Here is a 22,522-nt window from a genome sequence, read left to right on the forward strand (position 1 = left end):
TCTGTGCGATCTTACAATCATAGACTGTTTTAGCATCGTTCAGCTGAAGTTTGTTTTGGGTCATCCACGCCTTCACGTCGGCAATACAGCCTTCTAACACTTCAACAGTGGGCACGATTTGTTGAATCGTGCTCCCTTTGTACAGCTGATTGTCGTCCGCAAAGGCGTGGTGATCAACTGAATGTCTGGCAACAAGATCAAATAGAGGCTGAGTGTACAAAAGAAAGAGGATAGGTCCCAAGACTGAGCCCTGGGGAACGCCAAAGGAAAGCGGAGAAGGGGCTGATTTCTGGCCATTGACAACAACTGTTTGCACTCCATCAGTAAGATAGGACATCAGCCAAGAAAGGGGAGTACCAGTTATACCAAATGTGATTTCAAGACGACGAATTAAGACACTATGGTCAATCGTGTCAAAGGCGGCAGACAAGTCCAAAAGAGCAAGAACGGAAACCTTACCACAGTCGAAAGGTCAGAAGATCATTGGTTATTCTTAGGAGAGCGGTCTCGGTGCTATGGCCTGGTCTATATGCTGACTGGCGAGAATTGAAAAGATTATTTGAAACTAGATGGTCATTCATCTGTGATGGCACAATTCTTTCTGTGATCTTTGACAGGAAAGACAGGTTGGAGATAGGACAGTAATTTTTCATGTCGTTGAGGTCAAGGGTGGGCTTTTTAAGAAGTGGTTTAACAAGAGCTTGTTTAAAGAGAAGCGGAAATGAACCCGTAGTCAGAGAATCATTGATAACTGCAGTAATAAATGGGAGCAGGGTGTCCAAACACTCAATAAACAAATCGGTGGGAAGGGGGTCAAGATCACGTGTTTTTGTGTTTGACTTGAGGATTGTACATTTGACAATTTCCTCAGTAACAGGAGTAAACGAACTAAGAGGTCGCCCATGAAAGCAGTGTTCAGCATCATCGAAGGAAAGGAGTGACTGCTTGTCAAGATTGTTTCTTATTGACTGAATTTTATTGTGAAAGAAATGCAGGAAGCGTTGGGGTAGTTCGTTTTGAGGAAATACAGTGGGAAGAACGGGTTCATTTTTGGTGGCAAAGAGGCGGTTGGTAATGCTGAACAGTTGCTTGCAGGAGGAGCTCCTAGTAATCCGATCAGAAATATATGACGTTTTTGCTTTCAGAATGATTTTTATGACGAGTCTTTTAGCTATGTTATACAACTGTTTATGGACTGTGAGGCCAGTCTTCAGCCACTGTCTCTCGGCACGTCGTCGTTCCTTTTTGGCAGCCCTGACTGTCGCTGACTGCGCTGAACCACGGAGTACTCCTGCGTCTGGGAACGGCGCGCCGTGTCGCTGGAGCATGACAGTCCAACGAATAATTAATTTTTGTACGTAATTAATTAATAATTAATGAATAGTACGTAATTAATTAATAGACGTGAAAAAGTATGACACACACACACACCATTTATAGTAGATTCATTTCCCATGGATTCCTTGTTCAGGCTGTTTATACGACGCCATCAGTGATGCGCCGACATAATTAATCTGGCGCCGAAAAACCGTGACTCGAGAAGGTTTATTGATCATGTGGTTTGCTTTTACCTTGGCCAGCGACTAGAGGGATTGTGATCACGTGTCTGTGGTGTATAGCACTGGTACCTCACTATTATTTTATTTTCATAAATGTAACAATGAAAAACAAGGCATTTCCCGAGACATTATATTTCTGCTGATATTGTTTGATGCCACGTAACATTATCACGCATAAAGCCGACACTGAGGCAAATGTGTCTAGCGGCTCCGCCCCCATCAAGCTAATTGACAGTCATAGCCACGCCTACCCCAGTCCCATTCTTTTACCGTTTTTAAATTTTTCCGTACTTTGAGGAATCCTTTCAAGTTACGAGAATTATAATACCAAATGATGTTGCAGGAAGTAAAACTCTATCGAATGGTAGCAGAATCATTGCCATTGATGGAGGCAGCTCGGAAATATGCCGTCTGAAGAATATTATTATTATTATGAACAAGAAGATTCATTCCCGGGTTTGACCGATCCTGTTTTTTCACTTTATTTTGCTTTTGCTTTGGTCTGGAGAACTGAAAAGTGATCCCTACCTCGACAATCAACTGAACAGACCAGGTAGGGTCTCATATGCAGCCTAAGCGAGCTTTTAAAGAAGATAATCCAACTTTAGTTTTGTATGTAGCAGATGGGACCGTCATTTTTTTTCCACGCCATCCCTACATAGAGAGTACGAGCGTACTCTCTGATATTCTTTGATTCTGTGACCACCTGCCTGATGCAGATACTTTATTTGTACAAAACATTTTCAGGGGAAATTGCTTCAATCATATGGCCACCCACTTTCCATAATTCAGCTGAATACTGCAGTTGGAAAATATTGTTGCGAATATGGAATTTGGCCTCCATATCCGCTTGTAAATATTCCCCTATTTCCCCAATACTCCCCAATACTCCCCAACTATCCCCAATCCCCCATTCCCTAGTCCCATTGCCTGTAAATAACACTCTGTAGAACCGACCTTCCCCTTTTTCCCCCATTAAATGTCGTGCCCAGGTCCACCGCATCTCACGTAGACAACTTTCGGACATCTTGCTAGTTATTCTTAGTCTATGTCAGTTAAGGACTCGTTTCCATTAATTCTGACTCTTCGTTGCACCAGAATGTGATTATATGGCACCAGTAGTGAGTTTAGGACCTTCCCATACCTCCTCCCATCTTCTTCCCCAAACAACAACAACAACAACAACTACAACTACAACAACAACTACAACAACAGAGGGGCGCGGCGCGGCGTGCGGGGAGTGTGCGTCCTCACACCGGCTCGGTTAGCCGCCATGACCATGCGCTCCGACGGGGTTACCAAGAAGGGGCTGCCTGTCGGCCCCTCGTCAAGGGCGGAGCCGGTAACCCCCCCGCACGCACCCAATGAGAAGCAACGGGCCGATTCCATCTGGGGCGGAGCTAACGAGCCGAGGGCGTGTCACTCCCCGCCGGATATACGCGGCGACTTACCGGATGTGACGTCAGATGCGCCCCCAGCTTGAAGAAGAGCAAGTCACTACCTCCGAGCGCTGAGAGACCTCCTGCATCTTTTGGGCCGCGCTATCCTGTCCCTGAGCACAAGGTGCACCTTGTGCTGGCCATCGATTCTGCCTTTCCTTGCCATCAATCCCCGTGTGAGTCAGCCTTTTGTCCCGTTTATCTGTCGTCTGTTGGGGTTAATATAAGAGTGTGTCTAAGTGCCTATCTTACTATGCTGTACCTCTCGTCCCTGTAGTCTAACCTTCCGCCATAATATAACCTCCTCCGGGGGTCTTGAGAACCGTATCCCTGGTGTCGTGTCATTTTAATCCAGCCGTTGTGTCCTTTTCCTTCATTGATCTAGCGCAGCGCGACTAGTCAACGTTCGAGCATAATCGGGTAAACTGTGCAGACGTGGTCATACCAAACCGCTCGGTAAACTAACATCCACAACCGCGTCTGTAACAATTGGTGTCAGGAGTGGGATTCGGACCCGGGACTAAATTTATTAGGCCCAAATTTTGGAACACCAATTGTACCACTAGGGTAACAATTGGTGTTGGGGAGGTAGAATCGATCCGGAGCGCGTTTGTCGCGCTCGACGAAATTATAACGGCGAAATTTGATTTTGTTATACAGAAATAAAAACCCGAATTTTGAAAGTCGCGCTATGGCAGACCAAGTCGGCTGGGGTCCGGTAGTGGAGAGTGAGGCAGGGTCGGTCCAGGACCAAATTGAGGGACGCGAGGAGAGCGAAGCAGCGAGGGTAGTAGACGCGCAAAATGGCGCCTCGCTGGTCACCGCGCCCGCGACCGTGGCAGCGCCCCTGGTGGATTCGAACCTTTTCCTCCTGCAAATGAGGGCCCTTATGGAACAAATGGTGGGAATGAGGGCTGATAGTGAGCGGTTGGGAAACCAAATGGGGGTAATGAGGGACGAAGCGAGGGCTCGGAGTGAGCAATTGGGGGTAATGGGAAACCAAATGGGGGTAATGAGGGACGAAGCGAGGGGTACCAGTGAGGGGTTAGACAATAATTTTAAGGGATTAGACGAGAAATTTGGGAAATTGGACAATAGATTAGGGGAAATACAGGAGGGGTTAACGGGGGTAGAAAACAGAATGGCCGCTCAAGAGAATCAAATGGAAGGGATGCAAAAAGGGTTAGAGGGGTTAGAAAACACCATGGAAGGCAAATTGAGGGACATGAGGGACCAAGCGGAAAGGGAAGTTAACCAAATGGGGCAGCAGATAGAGGGGGTCAGAATGGGGGTAGAAACTAAACTGGATGCTCACAGGGAGGAAATGGAGCAGATGAGGGTGGCATCTGGGCAGGAGATGCAAGTGATGGGAGAGGAGATCAGAAGAGGAGTGAGTGAGGAGGTCGGAGGAGTGCGCGAGGAGGTGAGGCACTGTAAGGAGCGCATGGAGAAGGAGGTGAGAAAGGGGACTGTAAAATTGCAAGGGGGTAGAGAGGAGTTGACGCTGGGAGTAGAACAACTGACAGTGGGACAAAAGGAGTTGGGGGACCAGGTAAAGAAGAACACAGCGGTAATAGAGGGTTTAAAATCGACACAGAAGGAGATGAAAAAGGACGTAGGGGTAATTAAAAAAGAGTGTCAGACGGTACATGAGGACCTGACGAGGAAAATGGACAAGGTGGTAGAGGTGATGGAGGTTAAAGAGCGGGAGGTGCGGGAGCACATAGAAAAAAATTAAGTGGAGTTAGAGGAAGAACTTAAAGGGGCGCACGAAGAGATGAAGGAGATGAAGCAGAAATTAGAAGAAGTGGAGGAAGGGGTGAGCGAAATTAAGAAGCGACGGAGAGGGGATAAGAAGGAGATAAAAGAGGAGGTAAAAGAATTGGTCCAAAGTCTGTGTTTGGATCGTGATGATGTGCTCATTAACCGGATGAGGGATTCGCAGGTGATGGAGGAGAAGCGAAGAGAAAGAGGACCCGGTGTAAGTGGTGACCAATATGGTCGTGCGTATGATGCGCCAGGTGATTTAAGAAGCTTGGGGGTCGAGATGGACCCGGGGGTTCGTGAGAGGCCGTTGGTGAAGTGTGCGACAGGTCTGGTGTGCGAAAGAGGAGGTGTGCGAGAAAGTCCGACTCTGGGGTGTGTGAGGAAAAAGTGCGTGCCAAGGAGTGAGGGTGCTGGCGAGAGTGAGTCGGTCGTAGCGTGTGTGCGAGGGAGCACAAGGAAGCGCGGTGTGGTAAGTGTTACAGAGGGTGTAACGGGAGAGTGTGCGCGAGAAAGGTGTGTGACGGACAGGTGCATGAGGAAAGAGTGTGCTGTCAAGAGTAAGGGTGAGTGCGCTGTCAAGAATGGAGGTGAGAGTAGTGAGAGTGACAAGGAGAGTGAGTTGGTTGTGACAGGTGAGCGAGGATGTACACCTGGGATGGAAGGATGCACACCTGGAATGGTAGAGCGTGAGTGGGAATGCACGCTGGAATTGGTAGTGAGGCACGTGGTTGGGTGTGCGAATGAGAGCACACCTGTGATTGTCACAGAGGAGGTGACAGAGGAGGGGGCGCGAAGAGGTATGTTGGTGAGGTGTGCTACCAACGAATGTGTGCCAAAGTGTTCGGTGGTCAGGTGTGTGACCAAGGCTGTGAGTGGAATGAGGGTACCTGGGTGTGTAAGGAAAGGTACGAGGAGCATGGGCACGGCTGGATGTGTGAGCAAGGAACGGGCTGCGGGGTGTAAGCGTCCAGGTGAAGCATCGACGTTAGACGGGGTAGAGTTTAGAACGACTTATAGCCGAATCGGGCCCTCGGTGCGTGCTGGGCCTCGCTTTGAACGGCCGCGTCCGTGCTCCACTAGGCGGAGCGGGCAGCCCGATAGAAAGGGTCGTCATGGCGACCACTTTTTGTTGAGGCAGTCCGGCAGGTCGAGATCGGGACATGGGATGGCTCCACGCCGAGGTGGTGCGTGGGATCTCGGCCCGGGTAAGCCCCCGTCCCTGCACCGAGTGCCGGACGCATCCAGCCGCTGGCACAGAACAACCCGCATTCATGGCTTGGCTTTACGAAGCCTGGCTTTGGACAGGAATTGGCGCACCGAGAGGCATTAGTGAGTAGACTGGGTGATGAGGTTAGTGTTTTGGCCCCGAAATTAGAAAAACAAAATTTGATGATTGGCAAGGGATTGGCAGTAGTGATTGGCAGATGATGGGTAGTGATTGGCAAATTTTTGATTTGTTGAAATTTGATGTGCAAAATTGGTAGTGAGAGACCCCCGATGTGGTGGGATGGCAAATCCACCATCCTTCCCATGGTGGGGGGCAAAGGAGCAATAGTTTATGGGGTGTATGGCAGTGAAAACTAGCCCGGGTGGGTTAGGATATGGTGTGTAGGGATCTAGCGAAGATGACAGTAGGTAACGTTAAGGTTAGTTAGTGACTGATACCTGTAGTGGGGACGCAGGTAGTTTAGTGTGGATGATAATGACGAGGGAGCGCAATAGGTTAAAGGGACGACTGGGAAGCGCAAGTTTCAGAGGGGAGTAGTTAGATGAGATGATGCCGTGTGTGTGTGAGGATGGAACAGGTGTGATTGCACAGGTGTGCAACTGGACAGGTGTGTGGAGCAGTGTATGAGTAGTGAGTGTGTGGATCAGCGCGAATGCGCTTGGGGAGAGAAGGGTGCAGGTGGCACCAGGTGTGAGAGCACAGGTGTGCAGGTACAGGTGTGTGGAGAGAGTTGGAGTGAGTGGTACGGAGTGGTGTGCATGGTGTGAATGGGGGAAGAGTGGACCCCCATCACGGATACCCGGGGCGGGTAGTGTAAGTGTTAGGTAGAGGGTACAGGTAAATTGTGGTTGGATATTGGCATCTGTGGTGCGGGTGACAGAATGGTGTTGTGGATGGGTGCATTCGTGTTGTGGAAATGGCTGGGCGTGTAGCCTGTTAGTGTGTGTAGTTGGTTGGGCACTCCACCACTGTGAGGATGTCGGCCAGGTGAGGCCGCAGGTGGGCTCTGGGAGCCGGTAGAGTTGTGGATGGGGCCCGAGGATCCGGAGGACGGACCCGGGTAGCCCAGTGCCAGAGAGGGCACCGAGTGGGGAGAGCGCCAGAGGGCCTTCCCCAGGTAGTTAGGTTAGGGTAAGGAGCAGGTAAGCTCGGAGGCAACTGCAGTGGTGGAGGTGTGCAGGTGGGTAGACCCACTGGGAGAGGTACACGCCACAGCCCAGAAATTGTGCGAGGGCACCGGGAGATGAATCGGGGGAGTGAGACCCCAAATTGAAAAGCACCACAGTTTGGCCAATGGGAATTGGTTTTTAAGAACCCATAGTGTACCAGGGCCAATGGTTTGGCCGGAGAAAGACCCCGGGTAATGTAAAGTTGTTAAAGTCATTTAGGAAATAGTTAGGATTGATGAACCTGTCGCACCATACGCAGCCACTTACCTGTGGTGATGATGATGACTCCACACCTGTGTTTTCTTTGTTTTGGTGCAGGAAATGAGAATTGCTGTGAGGATTTGTGAGACGCATCACGACGTGGATGAGACATTGGGGTGATTCCATCTCTCCCTCCCTAGGAGGGACTGATGATGAATTGGTGATAGCAAATTATGATGTTGAGTTGGAGATGGCAAATTTTGATGGGAGTTGAAAATGGCAAATTTGATTGGTTAGGAGGGAGAGAAGACGAATTTGGTTTATGGGAGGAACGGGGAAGACAGTAGGGATGTTTGTTGATTTGTAAAGTAGATGTTTATGGGTAGTGTTGTGTTTTGTGGATACAGTAAGGGGTAAGGGAGGGGCCATGTAGGTTACCTGGTGGGGGGGGGGGGCGTACGATAGGAACGTACCTGTCTCACCTGGTTCCCATGTGCCCCCAGTGTGCATTACCTTGCATTGCGTGCACTTTTGCGCCCTTACCACCTTACTCACTTGTCTGCTTCTTTTGTCTCCCACCTCCGAGGATCTGGCTTTGGGGTAGAGAGAGAGGAGAGAGAGGTGCTGGCTACGCAGTTGTGGGCCTGCACTTTCGCTGCTTGCTGCCGGGATCGATACACCATATGGACCGCAATGTTTGTGGCCACCCACAATGGACCGCAGTTCTTTTGCGGCCAAGCACCACCCGTGGATGGACCTATGGGTCAACGTGGCACCTATGCCAAACAGGTGAACCACTCTTAGTTGGCCCCTGGCGGCCACAATACAGAAATGGACGCGGTTGGCGCCTTTCTTGATTTTTTAAAGAAGTAAGAAGGCCAAGTGCACCACATGAAGGCAAGACCAGCGGCAGAACATCGGCCGGCTGCGACACCACCGGTGATTTATTAAACACTTTATTGGTGCACCGGATGGTGCTCACTGTGTGATGGGGTGGTGCTTTTGATGCTTGGAAGGCGTGCTCTGCACATTATTAAAGGCCGTAGGCCACAGAGCACTCGTGGGTTGGTGTATCGATGCTGGCATGCGTGCTCTCTCTATGCATAACATCTGCATGTGTTCCTCCAGAAACAGGTCCTGGATCGTAGTGTAAATAGCAGCGTAGTCGTGTAAATAATGCTCCCTACCGGCTGTATGTTTAGTTTGCGAATTCTTTCCGCAATTCGGTTATCCTGTGGGTGTGTTTCTGAGAGGAGAAGGGTGCAACGTCGCAGGGGGACATATTTACTCATTTGTGAATATCTGTAAAACTGTCGCACTCAGGGTAGAGTTAATAGTAGAGGGAACTACATCTGAGTGCCACACTAAAATAGGTAAAAATTTATCGGGTCGGGACGCCCCGAGGGTAGAGAAGGGTGCAATGTTGCGAATATGGAATTTGGCCTCCATATCCGCTTGTAAATATTCCCCTATTTCCCCAATACTCCCCAACTATCCCCAATCCCCCATTCCCTAGTCCCATTGCCTGTAAATAACACTCTGTAGAACCGACCTTCCCCTTTTTCCCCCATTAAATGTCGTGCCCAGGTCCACCGCATCTCACGTAGACAACTTTCGGACATCTTGCTAGTTATTCTTAGTCTATGTCAGTTAAGGACTCGTTTCCATTAATTCTGACTCTTCGTTGCACCAGAATGTGATTATATGGCACCAGTAGTGAGTTTAGGACCTTCCCATACCTCCTCCCATCTTCTTCCCCAAACAACAACAACAACAACAACTACAACTACAACAACAACTACAACAACAGAGGGGCGCGGCGCGGCGTGCGGGGAGTGTGCGTCCTCACACCGGCTCGGTTAGCCGCCATGACCATGCGCTCCGACGGGGTTACCAAGAAGGGGCTGCCTGTCGGCCCCTCGTCAAGGGCGGAGCCGGTAACCCCCCCGCACGCACCCAATGAGAAGCAACGGGCCGATTCCATCTGGGGCGGAGCTAACGAGCCGAGGGCGTGTCACTCCCCGCCGGATATACGCGGCGACTTACCGGATGTGACGTCAGATGCGCCCCCAGCTTGAAGAAGAGCAAGTCACTACCTCCGAGCGCTGAGAGACCTCCTGCATCTTTTGGGCCGCGCTATCCTGTCCCTGAGCACAAGGTGCACCTTGTGCTGGCCATCGATTCTGCCTTTCCTTGCCATCAATCCCCGTGTGAGTCAGCCTTTTGTCCCGTTTATCTGTCGTCTGTTGGGGTTAATATAAGAGTGTGTCTAAGTGCCTATCTTACTATGCTGTACCTCTCGTCCCTGTAGTCTAACCTTCCGCCATAATATAACCTCCTCCGGGGGTCTTGAGAACCGTATCCCTGGTGTCGTGTCATTTTAATCCAGCCGTTGTGTCCTTTTCCTTCATTGATCTAGCGTAGCGCGACTAGTCAACGTTCGAGCATAATCGGGTAAACTGTGCAGACGTGGTCATACCAAACCGCTCGGTAAACTAACATCCACAACCGCGTCTGTAACAATATAATGATTATTTTGTAAAATACAAAATTCTATCTAATGGTTCTAAATGAATTATTCTGTTCTTTCAGCTTCCAAATTTCTTGTTTTTCTTTCATAGACAGTTCTCTGGTCCTCATGTTGCTTTATGCCTACTGACTCCAAAGGCAGACTCCCAAGAAACAAACTCTCCAAAATCAAGAATAGAGATTCTTTTTTGTGTGAACAAACAATGCAACAAGAAACACCTGAGCAACTAGATGGTATTCATAGAATATTTACCCTGTGCAGTCAACTTGTTGCGAGCCAACTCTTCTGTTTTTGAACATTTTTTTTCTTTGATCCAATATGGCTGCCAGACCACGTGAGCGATGGCATCATAAATTTATATTCTCTAATATAATTGTTGCATAGATCACGCTCAATACATTTCAAACTGATCAGACTAAGCGTTGCGCCTGTCGAATTATGACGTCATAATTATGGCACCAATGACGTCTTCGTTAACAACACCTATTGGATCTTCGTATGGATCTCCACATATGGAGTTCTTTACAATGAGCCATGTTTCAATTTTTTTCCAAGCAGCGGTTTTGGAGATATAGAGGTGCAACATTTTTCGGTTTTTCCAAGATGGCGCCTGTACAACATGACCGATGATGTCATGATTACTCCCGCCAGGGAGTAATGCATTCGATTGTGTGTGTGCGTGCGTGCGTGTGTGTGTGTGTGTGTGTGTGTGTGTGTGTGTGTGTGTGTGTGTGTGTGTGTGTGTGTGTGTGTGTGTGTGTGTGTGTGTGTGTGTGTGTGTGTGTGTGTGCGCGCACGTGTGTGTTTGTGTGTTTGTGAACAAGATATCTCGAAAAGTTCTGAACGGATTTGGATGAAAGTTGGTGGGATGATTGCCCTTGGGATAAGGAAGAATTGATTAGTTTTTGGTGAAGTTCAGGATATTATTCCGGATCCAGGAATTTTTTTGGGGAATTTTTTTTCTGTTTTCCTTTAAAATCCATTTTCTCTGCAATAATTGGAGCAATTGAGAGCAAATTTTCACCATAGGAGGGACTCGGTCTGTAGAATATTTTTATGGTAATTATGACGTCACAGGTCACGTGGTTCGGCCGCCATATTGTTTTGAGTGAAAAACACTAAAATCCAATTTTCTCCAAAACGCCTGAACAGATCGAGGCCAAACTTTGCAGGCAGAATGGCATACCCATGGCGAACAAAAAAGTTCGCGAGCATGACGTCACGTGTCACATGGTTTCAGAGTAATGACGTTTTTAAGCACAAACATTTAATACCTAGCTCCTCCCTCATTTGTGATCCAATCGAGGGGAAACTTCACAGATCTGTTCATCATATCAGTCTACTAAAATGTCCTTTTGGAATTTGCGATAGGTCACGTGGTTTGGCAGACATCGTTAATTAAACGCAAATAATAAAAACATTTATATCTCTTGAACCACTTCATTGATCGCCGTGAAACTTCATACTGTAATAGAAGTCATGAATAGTAACAAGTGTGCAAAATTTGAAGATGATTGGATGTACGGTCTGGAAGCTAGAAGTTGTTATTGCGTGAAGAAGAAGTGTCTTCGACTGTGGACGATTAAATATAATTTATCACATGTACAGACTTGCAGGCATCGTTTGACACAATCTCCCGGGTTAATTTGAACCTCAAATAAAATTATAATTCCAGATTTGTCAATGGCTGAGGTATATTAACAAACGATTGAAACAGATTTGGCAAAATTCCAACTTTTTAAAAAAGATCGCATATTCACCCAGGGTTGTGAGAGGCTGAAGAAGAAGAAGAAACCTCGCATGGGCTTCCCAGACCAAATAAATAATTCTCGTTCTGGCTCTGCGATTTTCAGGTTTATTACTCCCACCAGGGAGTAATGCATTCAATCGTGTCCGTCCGTGTGTGTGTGTGTGTGTGTGTGTGTGTTTGTGTGTTTGTGAACAAGATATCTGGAAAAGTTCTGAACGGATTTGGATGAAGGTTGGTGGGATGATTGCCCTTGGGATAAGGAAGAATTGATTGGTTTTTGGTGAATTTGATTTATTATTGTCGGGATATTATTCTGGATCCAGGAATTTTTTTGGGGAAAGATGTTTTCTGTTTTACTGCATTAAAGCTTTTATTCTTATTCTTAAATGATGTTTTTCTCCTCCAATTCCGAGATATATCAAAATATATTCTCTGACAGTTAGGGCCTACTTTCTTTTTCATTTATTGTTTTGGGGAGAGGGGATGTTAAACAAAACGTATTATTCCAACTAAACCCACAGCGGGAGTATGCGCTCTACTGAGTGGCATTCTTGTTATCATTAAAATATTCTAAAGGAGGAGGCGCTCCTATGGTGAAAATTTCGTGTCCATCAGACCAACCGTTGCTGAATTTTTTTTTATAATGATCGGATGGATAGGTGTTGTATTTGTCGAATTATGACGTCATAACGAAGGACCGATGACATCATCATTAACCTATCTTATTCCCCATGGGGGTTAGTTGACAATGAGCCGGGTCTCAAGTTTTTTCCATGCAGTAGTTTCAGAGATATAGAGGTGCAAAGTTTTTCCAAGATGGCGCCTGTACCACGTGACCTATTACGTCATAATAATCATTAAAATATTCTAAAGGGGAGGCCCTCCTAAGGTGAAAATTTCATGTCAATCGGACCAACGGTTGCCGAGAAAATTAATTTTTAAAATGCAGACACGGCACACACACGTGCGTACGTAACTGAATGCTTAACCCCGCTTTTTGCTTCGCAAGTACAGGGTAACAAGAAACACCTCTCGGTCATTTGCTCCAATACTTATGCATACCTAAAATGGGGGAGGGGGGGGGGCGGGAACTGAATACAATGGTAAAACATATCTCACTATAATTCACCAAATGTCTCTGTCTGTCTGTCTGTCTGTCTGTGTATGTCTGTCTGTTCCCAGGTACCACAAAAACGGCTGAACTGATCGCAACGAAATTTTGGGTGGGTAATCCTGGGATCCCCTCGAGTAAAATAGGCTATATTGTTTTTCCAATTGGGAAAATTTTTCAAATTTTCCAGTTTTTCCAAACAAGATGGAATAATATTTACCGGTATGAACAGTGATGTGGCTTTTATTGAAATTCTACAAATACTGCTTAGATTTTGATGATTTGCGTGTGATATGATTTGACGGATGTTTATATAAGTCGTTTAAAAAAAAAGAAGCCTTCAATTTCTGATATTTTGCCTTTTCATTTGGGCCTCCCAATTGAAGCCCCACCTTTTCGGGTGGGTACTGTTGCTAGTATATATAAATCAAAGAGATAAAAGCTTAACTTTTGTACTCTTGCCCTCATATTCATCTTTTGATTTGGAATCCAAATTTCTTGAGTATCTACCATATAAAACACAATCTGTTTGTGTATTTGTTTGTGTGATGTCTGTCCCCCTTCATAAAGGTAGGTTTTAAAGGTTTTGAGTAGTGCTATATAGGCTATGAGCCGAGGGGTCGACCATGCTCAATCAGAGGGAGGATGGCTAACAGTTATTTTTGGCAAGGCCAAGGTCCCTAGTGCTGAAAAAAATGTGATAGCAGTGTGAAACTCTCAGCCGTATCTGTGTTATCATCACATTTGTCAAATCACCCATTTATCGCTTTTCGGGTCATTTTTCCCGCTTAAGATTTAGGGGGTGGGGTTAGTTTTTTGGCTCTCAAATAATATCACGTGTATATATCAGCTAGTGTGGTATATCAGGTAAAAGGTTATTGAATTACCTTTCAAATGATGTATAGAAAGTGCCTGTGTGATCTATAGTAACCTCTTTATAATGATTATTAAAACATAATTATTTCCACCAACTCTCAAAACTTCATCACAAAATCCCCAATTTTAGGAACAAAAATAGGCAAAAATCAAAAGGTATGTAAAAGGTATGTTTCGATTTGAGACACACATACAGTATAATTAGAGTCAATATCCTCACACATATGATCATGATGTGCGATGAAATTCAATGCAATATGTGTAGACATGCTAATACGAATGTTGTCATCAATGTCAATATTTTCATTATATTTTAGGTGATTTGCAACCATGACAGCGGTGCACGACATCTAATGTATTTCTCTTTGTAGATTTGTTGGTGCAGAATACATTTTTAAGCAACTATAGCAACTGATGCTAATTTGTAGTAGTGGTGGTGGTGGTGGTCTCATTCGATATTATGTGTCTTTCCAGGTGAGACGGTGGTGGTGATATTGGTGGTGGTGAAACAGAGTGTACCGCAGATAGACAATTGAACAAATACTTGCAATGGAGATTGCGATCACTCAGAAAGTTCCCAAGGACGTTTGTATCATTCATAAGCTATCGTTAGATGTCAAACCAGAAGATCCGCTCATAAGCCCTCAAACATTCGATTCATGGACTACATTGCTGGATGCGGCCAAAATACGGAACCATGCACCCATTCTCGACCTTGCTCAGTCGCTGCCAGAGAAGGAGATTCCCCGAGTATTCTACCACAGGCAGTGCAGGAGCGTGTTCACCATGAAGCGAGATTTGGAAGCACTGAAACGAAAAGCTGAATCCAATTTAACCGACGATGCTGCTGCAACATGTTCAGCGAGCAAGAGACAAGCCAGAAGGGCATCTTCGGAATCACGCATCTATGAACCGGATTGTATATTCTGTGGAAAGACCAAGTGGTGCAAGGGAACGTCATCCCGTGAAAAGTTGAGCAAGGCTGTTGATCTGAGAGCAGATGAAACACTGCGAAACAGCGCCGTGCGTAAATGTGACACGAAAATCATGGCTGCCACAAGTAGAGACATTGTGGCAGCTGAAGCACGATACCATTTCTCTTGCTACAGAAGTTACACGAGACCAAGCACTAAAGATGCACATGACAGAAACACGGCCGCCACAAACGAATCTGACTACACTGAAGAAGAAGCATACAATGAGTTGCTAGTATACATCCGGAACCATATAATCCCGAATAAGGAAATTGTTAGGATGACAACGCTGGTAGAGCACCTACAATCGATAATGACATCAAGAGGGTTGCATGGGATAAGAACTGCTACAAGAAAAAACCTCGCACGGAAACTGGAAACTGATCTTGGAAATAGCGTTCACATCTTTCAAGACAACAGTGGAAAACTGATTGTCGTACCTGATAATGTAACACTACAAGATGCTGTCAAAGAAATACAAACACTTAAACAACAACTGAGCATTTGGAAAGGGAAATCATCAAACATGTCCAAAGTCATTGATCAGACATCGACACACATCAGATCGATGATAAGGAAGGATAACAAACCAACTCCATGGCCCTATCATCCAGCCGACGAAGACAATGACTCTTTCGTCGTTCCCGTCTATCTCCAGCGCTTTATGCTTGGCCTCTTGACTGGAGATCCGGAAAACGAGCTTCCATCAAACAGGGTCATCATGCTGATGCAATCTTTCAGCCAGGACATTATCTATGCAGTGAGCTGTGGACAACAAAAGCCTCCGAAACACATGTTGCTCCCATATGCAGTTAAGACTCTCACAGGGAACGTATAACTAATTCGCACATTGAACCATCTTGGACATGCAATATCCTACACTCGACTGGAGGAAAATGACACTGCACTATGTCTTCAAAAACTTGCAGCAAACTTAAATGAGCAAACAGTCCTACCAAGCAGCATCCAGCCGTATGTATTCACAAACTTGGCATGGGATAACATTGATAGACTGGAAGAGACGCTGACCGGGAAAGGAACAACACATCGAGTCAATGGCATTGCAGTGCAGGCCAAAATGTATGGACCACACCTTCCAAAGGAGCCACTTCCGAAGATCGAGAAGCTCAAGCAAAGAACAGTCTGCATAACAGAAGAAACACTGCCTGTCTACATTGCAGGTGAACGTGTTGGGCCTCATCCACTACAAACATTATCAACAGCTGCAGCGGAAAACAAGATGGCTATGGAAGTTGCTCAAATCAAGAATCTTCTTTGGGTCATTGCCCGTCAGGTGGACCCAGTAACACAAAAAACACCAAGTTGGACAGGATTCAACATCACCGTCAGGGCATCTATCAGCGTCTCTCAGGATATTGTTAGATATATGCCTACAATAAATGCACCAGCTACAGAGATGTCCACAGTCGCAGAAATCTTGAAGCAGTCTGAAAGCGTCCGACAGATCCTACACTTGCAGGACATGTGACACACAAAAAATGTATGGTGAGAGTGATGACAGTTCGGCAGAAGACGATGAAGAAGACGACGACGATGACGAGGATAACTTCTGAATTGTAGAACTGTATGGAGAAAGATCATGTACATATGTGTAACAAATATGGTGTACGCTGAATTGATAACTCGTGTACTTTATGGTATGATGTCTATAAATATATGTTGCTTAAATAGAAAGTACATTGTTTTCCTTTGGTTTACTTTATGTATAGCTGGTAATATAAGAGAACCATACAACACTACAAGACTAAAAACGTTTGCATGAATATGATGTAAATTATCTCGCCAAGTTAGGGTACATCAGGATACATGCATATACATGGAGTAGGTTAATCATCACATGCATCATACGTCTGTGGTATATTCAAGAACACCACATACAGTTTGGTCATAATGCCTTCATATTTTTAGAATTAGACATTTCTGACACCAATTTCAGTACTTTTTGGCCTATATATGGCTGACATCCCAATATTATATATACTATTTTTAGACCAATAATGGTATACAAACTATATACATGCTGTCGGTCAAAAATCGTAAAATGTAAATCAATATATCATAAGAGCGGAAAGATATACATTTATGGATTTTAGGTCATGGTTACAGCAACTACTGTATATTGGATTTTCTCATCTTTATCAAGGTGTATGAGATTTAAGGCCCAAATTTGACTTTAATCATACTGTGTGTTTCTCAAATTCAAAAATTCATTTAATATCCGCCAAACTGAATTTTTGCCTAATTTTGTTTTCATTGGGGATTTTGTGATAAATTTTTGAGGGTTGGCGGAAATAATTATGTTTTAATGATCATAAAGAGGTTACTATATATCACACAGGCACTTTCTATACATCATGTGAAAGATAATTCAATTACCTTTCACCTGGTATACAACACTAACTGATACATATAGGAGATATTATTTGAAAGCCCCAAAACGAACCCTACCCCCTAAATCTTAGGCGGAAAAATTACCGAAAGCGTTATTGGGGTGGTCTGACAAATGTGATGATAACACAGATACGGCTAAGAGTTTCACACTGCTATCACATTTTTTTCAGCACTAGGGTCCCTGGCCTTGCCAAAAATAACTGTTAGCCATCCTCCCTCTGATTGAGCATAATGTCGAAAATTTGAGGGTCTGGCTCATAGCCTAATAGGAGGGATTTGAGAGAGGGGTTTAATGGGGCAATCTTTGAACATGACTGTGTGTCCAACGGTTAAAAGACCTAAAAGACTCCAAGGACCCAAAAGACCCCAATAACTCTGAAGACACAAAATACCCTGAAGACCAAAAATACTGAAAAGACCTGAAGACCCAATGGACCCAAAAAACCCTCAAGACCCCAAATTCCCTGAAGACTGTTAACGACCCAAAAGACCGCAAGGACCCAGAAGACTCCAAGGACTCTGAAGATCCAAAATACCCTGAAGACCCAAAAGACAGAAAAGACCCAATGGACCCAAAATACTTCGAAGATCCAAAAGACCCCAAATACCCTGAAGACCCAATGGACCCTGAAGACCCACAATTCCCTGAAGATTGTTAAAGACCCAAAAGACCATGAACACCCAGAAGACCCCAAGGACCCAGAAGACCTCAAGGACTCTGAAGACCCAAAATACCCCAAAGACCGAAAAGACCCCAAAGACCCAATGGACCCTAAACACCCAAAATACACCGAAGACACAAAATACCCTGAAGACTGTTAAATAGCCAAAAGACCATGAAGAGCTAAACCCCATAGACCCAAAGACCCCATAAATACTCCAAAGACCCCGAAGACCAAAAAGGCTCTGAAAAGACCCTTAAAGACGTCGAAGACCCAAAATATCCTAAATACCCAGAAGACCGAAAAGATCAAAAAGACCGAAAAGACCCCAGACACCCAAAATATCCCAAAGACCCCAAAGACCCTTAACAACCACACAGACCCAAACAATCCAAAACACCAAAAAGACCCTGAGGACCCGTTTTTTGTTTTTTTTTGGGATACTGAATCGAGGCTCGTGAAAGAGCTAACATTTACTTCACAAACAAATCAACCAGACAAACAAAATATATAAAAAGAGGGAGCGGAAAACAAGATGGGGAGAGAAGGGGAAGCACACAAACACAACATTTGAGAGCAAGGAGATTGTGTGGAAGGGAGAGGGCTTGGGGGGGAGGAGGTGTGGGAAGGGGGGGGGGGGGAGGGAGAAGTATAAAACACAAGGACACCAAGGACTTCCAGGACAGAAGTTGGTATTTCAAAAAAGTGGAATTGGGGTGAAATTAGCGGGGGTAGAAAAGATCAAGGTTTTGGATGGGGGAAGATAAGAGATGGTGGTGAACAGCTGTTTTAAAGACCTGGAGGGTGGAGTGGGATTGAAGAGAGTGAGGGAGTTTGTTCCAGAGGTGGGAGAAAAGAGGAATGAAGGAGTGAAGGTGAGCAGAGAGTCTTGATTTTGGCAGTTTGACCATAAGAGGGTTGCAGGCAGATCTTGTGCGACCTGTAGGAATATTTGCGGGACAGAGCCCAGAGAGAGCTGGGGGGGCAAGGCCAGAGAGGAGTCGGTAGAAGACGGAAAGACCACCAACCTGCCTGCGGTGAGTGAGTGAGAGTGAGTGGGTGGACCCAAACCCTTAAATACCCCAATGACCCAGAGGACCAAAAAGACCAGAGGACCACAAAGATCCAGAGGACCCAAAAGACTTGAATGTCCCAAGAGCTAGAGAACCCAAAAAATCCCAAGGATGCAAAAGACCCTGAGCACCCAAATGCCCCAAATGACCCAGAGGACCCCAAAGAAGAGTAATTATGTTTCTTACATTGGAATTGTAGATGGTGGCTTGCAAACCGAGGCTCAAGGTCGGTGTACAGAAGCGTTTTTTTATCACAATAAATACAAGGCACAGAGAGGTTAAATTTGCTGCCCGTGATGTGCAATGTGCGCAGAGTAAACCAAGTGTTAATTTACGTCTGTAGGATGTTGAATAAATAATGAAGATATAAGCACACCTGCCACTAGACCCAGGCTTCAGACGTTGGCACGCTCACGCGGCTGCACCATCATATAAACTGTTCAACCCGTCATTTTTGACGGGCGTTATACTAGTATAGTAATAATAACAAATTTGACTTCACTGTTCCAATATGTATGGAGGGCACTGCATATCGTTTTTGGCCCTATCTCTTGATGGGAAAGAATCACTTGAAAAATTATAGTATCCAGATCCGAATCTTCACCAAAATCTAACCAATTCGTCCTTGTCACACATTCAACCTGTCCACCAAGTTTCATCAGAATCCACCATAACTTTTTGAGAAATCCTTCTCACAAACAGACAGACAAACAGGGGTAAAAACGTAACCTCCATCCACCTTCAGTGGCAGAGGTAATTAAAACTCACGTCTATGTGCTTATGTTACTTTACTTTGTGATCCAACCACAACTTCCAGCAACCTGAGACAATATTATTAGTGATGTGTTTGGTGTAGTGTAACATCATTTTTATAAAACCAGAAATTAAAGTTATTCGAGATGTGTTCTAATAACAAACCTTCTCCCATTTTCCTATTGCTGATGTTTATGACATTTGGTGTATCCATGATGCAGGAAGCGACAAGCCAAGCTGAAGAAGGAGCTTGCCGACGCAGCTCAAGAGCCTGTGAATGTGGAAATGTGAGCACTTTCTGTTGCAGTCGATACTGAGGTTAAAGTCAACAGTCATTGTTTGAATTTTAAAGTTCATGGGGACGAGCAATCAGCAGAAAGTTTTATTTTGAGATGTCACAGGCATAAAATAATCAGATTTCCTTTTATTTTGTCTCCAAGTTGGTCAGTTTTGAGATTAATGCAGATTGTAAGAAAGGATTATTGGTTTGGGAAAAATGACCTGCCTTGCATGTGGTGAAAATCATATTCACGAACGTACCAAAATACAGACTTGGCATTTAATATGGAATTTTTTTTTTTCTTGACTTGGGTTTAATTTCTTAACTCAGTATATCAATCTGGTGAGTTTCTTTTACACTTTGGTGATTTATTTGTTAAAAGAACCATGTCACTGATTGTCTGTCGCAGCAAGAAGTCAACAACAGGATTATATCACAGGTGGCGTGGCAAAATGTACGGACAGGTACATTTGATGATTGGCTTCACAGTCGGGTATACAAGGGTTGTTGCGTTCTGTATTAGTGGAAAACAACTGCTGCACGTCTCCAAAAGTTATTGTCGCTTCCTCTGGAGATGGTCCGTCAACTCGACAATGCTGTTTGTCATGGAGTGGTGGCTTTACGAAATTACGGCATGAAACAGCGTGCTATTGCTCGGCAGTATGGCATCACTCAAGGTCAGGTGTCAAAGATCCTGAAACTAAATGCTCAGAGGGGTGTCCCTACTCCAATACCGAGGCTATGACGTCCCCGCAGAACCACAAGGAGGGATGATCGCCAGCTGCACCGGTTAGTCCGCAATGGCCGTACCAAGTCAGCTAATCGGCTTAGGGCTGAGTGGCAGCAACTGACAAATGTGCCTGTATCTAGAAGTCTAGTCAGCCAACGACTGGTTCAAGCAGGCTATCGTGCCAGGCGTCCCCTGAGAAAGCCACGCCTGACCAGACAACACCGCTAGCGCCGATTGCAGTGGGCCAGAGAGCACCGTTAATGGCAGCCAGGACACTGGAATCACGTGATCTTCAGTGGCGAGTCTAGATTTCTGGTCTATCGTCAAGATGGCCGCATCCGAGTGCGCAGACAAGTGCATGAAGCCTACAACAAAGATTGCATAGTGCCAAGAGTCCAAGCTGGAGGTGGTGGGGTGACCATTTGGGCTGCTTTTCATGCAGGGGGAAAAACTGACCTGGTTGTTCTGAATGGAAACCTGAACCAGTTCAAGTACAGGGCCATTCTGGAAGAAACATTGCTTCCATTTGCTCATGCAGCCTTTCGAGGAAACTGTCTTCCAAGATGACAATGCACGGCCTCATCGTGCTCGCATGATCCAACACTTTCTTGCTGACCGTGGTGTAGAGCATATGGAGTGGCCTGCCATGTCCCCTGATATGAATCCGATAGAGAACTTGTGGGCAGAATTAACGCGTCAAATCGACCACTTGGACCAGCAGCCGACCTCTGTGCGTGAATTGCAGCAGGCTATTGTCACTGCATGGCAAGCGCTTCATGTCCAAACCTTGGCAAATCTCGTGAACAGCATGCCTCAACGTGTACGTGCTCTCCTGAATGCTCGTGGGGGTTACACGAAGTACTGAACTGTAATTTTACTGTCCGTAATCCCAGTCGTAATTTAACTTTTGTTTTTGTTAAAAGAAAATTTGGCTAATGTGCAAAATAAAGAGATACTTCTGGAAAACGTACAGAAGTTTAACACAGTACTGTCCATGAATTGAGTTCGATATCAGTTTACATCACTTTCAAGGATCAATTTATTTGTTTCGAAATGTCAAATGTGGTTTTTGTTTCTTTTAAAGGTCACATTAACAAAATCTAGAATAATTTCAACATAATTCCAATGAACTTTTGGTTCGAAGACATCTTGAAAAGTAAGTTCACCCCCACAAAAAAAATATTCCATATTAAATGCCAAGTCTGTATAATGCAAATACGGTGGAATTGTTTTATTTAAATAAATGATTTTAATAGTGTGTGCCACGTGTATATAATGTGTAGATATAAATTTAATTTCTAGGATCACTCGGTTTCGGTGGCAATAATTGTATGACGGTCGGTACAAAAGTAATGCCCTCTTTTTTATTCCTCAATAAATATTTATAATTACAATTATAATGAAAACTAGATGTCAGCGATTACAAAGCGATCCCGACCAGGGGAGGATTACCCTTGGAAATCGCACGTACGTTACCCTTGGCTCATGATCCTCATGAAAATCGGAGGAAAATTATTCAAGTTATGATCAAAAAGGTGTTTTTGTTTATTAGGTCAGAATCCCAAAAAGTATTTCAAGGACACTAATCAAATATCAGGTGCCACAGCTCAGTGCAGATCCACTACTATGATGCCAAAAAAAATTTGGAAAGCAAAGCGGTCTTAGAGATTGAATCCGCATTGGCAAAATTGAGCGATGCCAAAAAATACTTTTTTCAGACCGTCATTTGACCTTTAACTCAGAGCGGTATGATGTAAATCAAGTATAAATGCGCCTTTCCGTGATATATCGAGAGAGGGCAATTTTGTTCCATTCAGACAAAACTTTAGTGACGTTACTGTGAAAAATGTTAAAATATATGTAATTAGGTCATGACCTTAAAAATTCGGTCAATGTCAAAAATTGTGCCAAGCCCACAACCTTTCTATTCACATTATTAATACAGTGTGGAAATTTGGAGTGTTTGGAGTGCAGGAAGAAAAAAAATATTAATACTTTTCTATATGGT

The 22,522-nt window shown here is 44.9% G+C and overlaps 1 protein-coding gene across 2 annotated transcripts in view; it reads left to right on the forward strand.

The window, feature by feature from the left end:
• Nucleotides 1-22,522, forward strand: part of LOC137435139 (autophagy-related protein 16) — a 307,119-nt gene that overhangs the window by 195,752 nt on the left and 88,845 nt on the right. For both annotated transcript variants that reach the window (XM_078784630.1, XM_068128660.2), the window contains one exon: nt 19,726-19,791. In XM_078784630.1, the coding sequence (XP_078640756.1) occupies nt 19,726-19,791 (66 nt within the window). The remainder of the gene's footprint in view (nt 1-19,725; nt 19,792-22,522) is intronic.

The sequence above is a fragment of the Myxine glutinosa genome, chromosome 9 (genome assembly GCF_964187855.1).
Source record: "Myxine glutinosa chromosome 9, kmMyxGlut1.1, whole genome shotgun sequence".
NCBI classification, from domain to species: Eukaryota; Metazoa; Chordata; class Myxini; order Myxiniformes; family Myxinidae; genus Myxine; species Myxine glutinosa.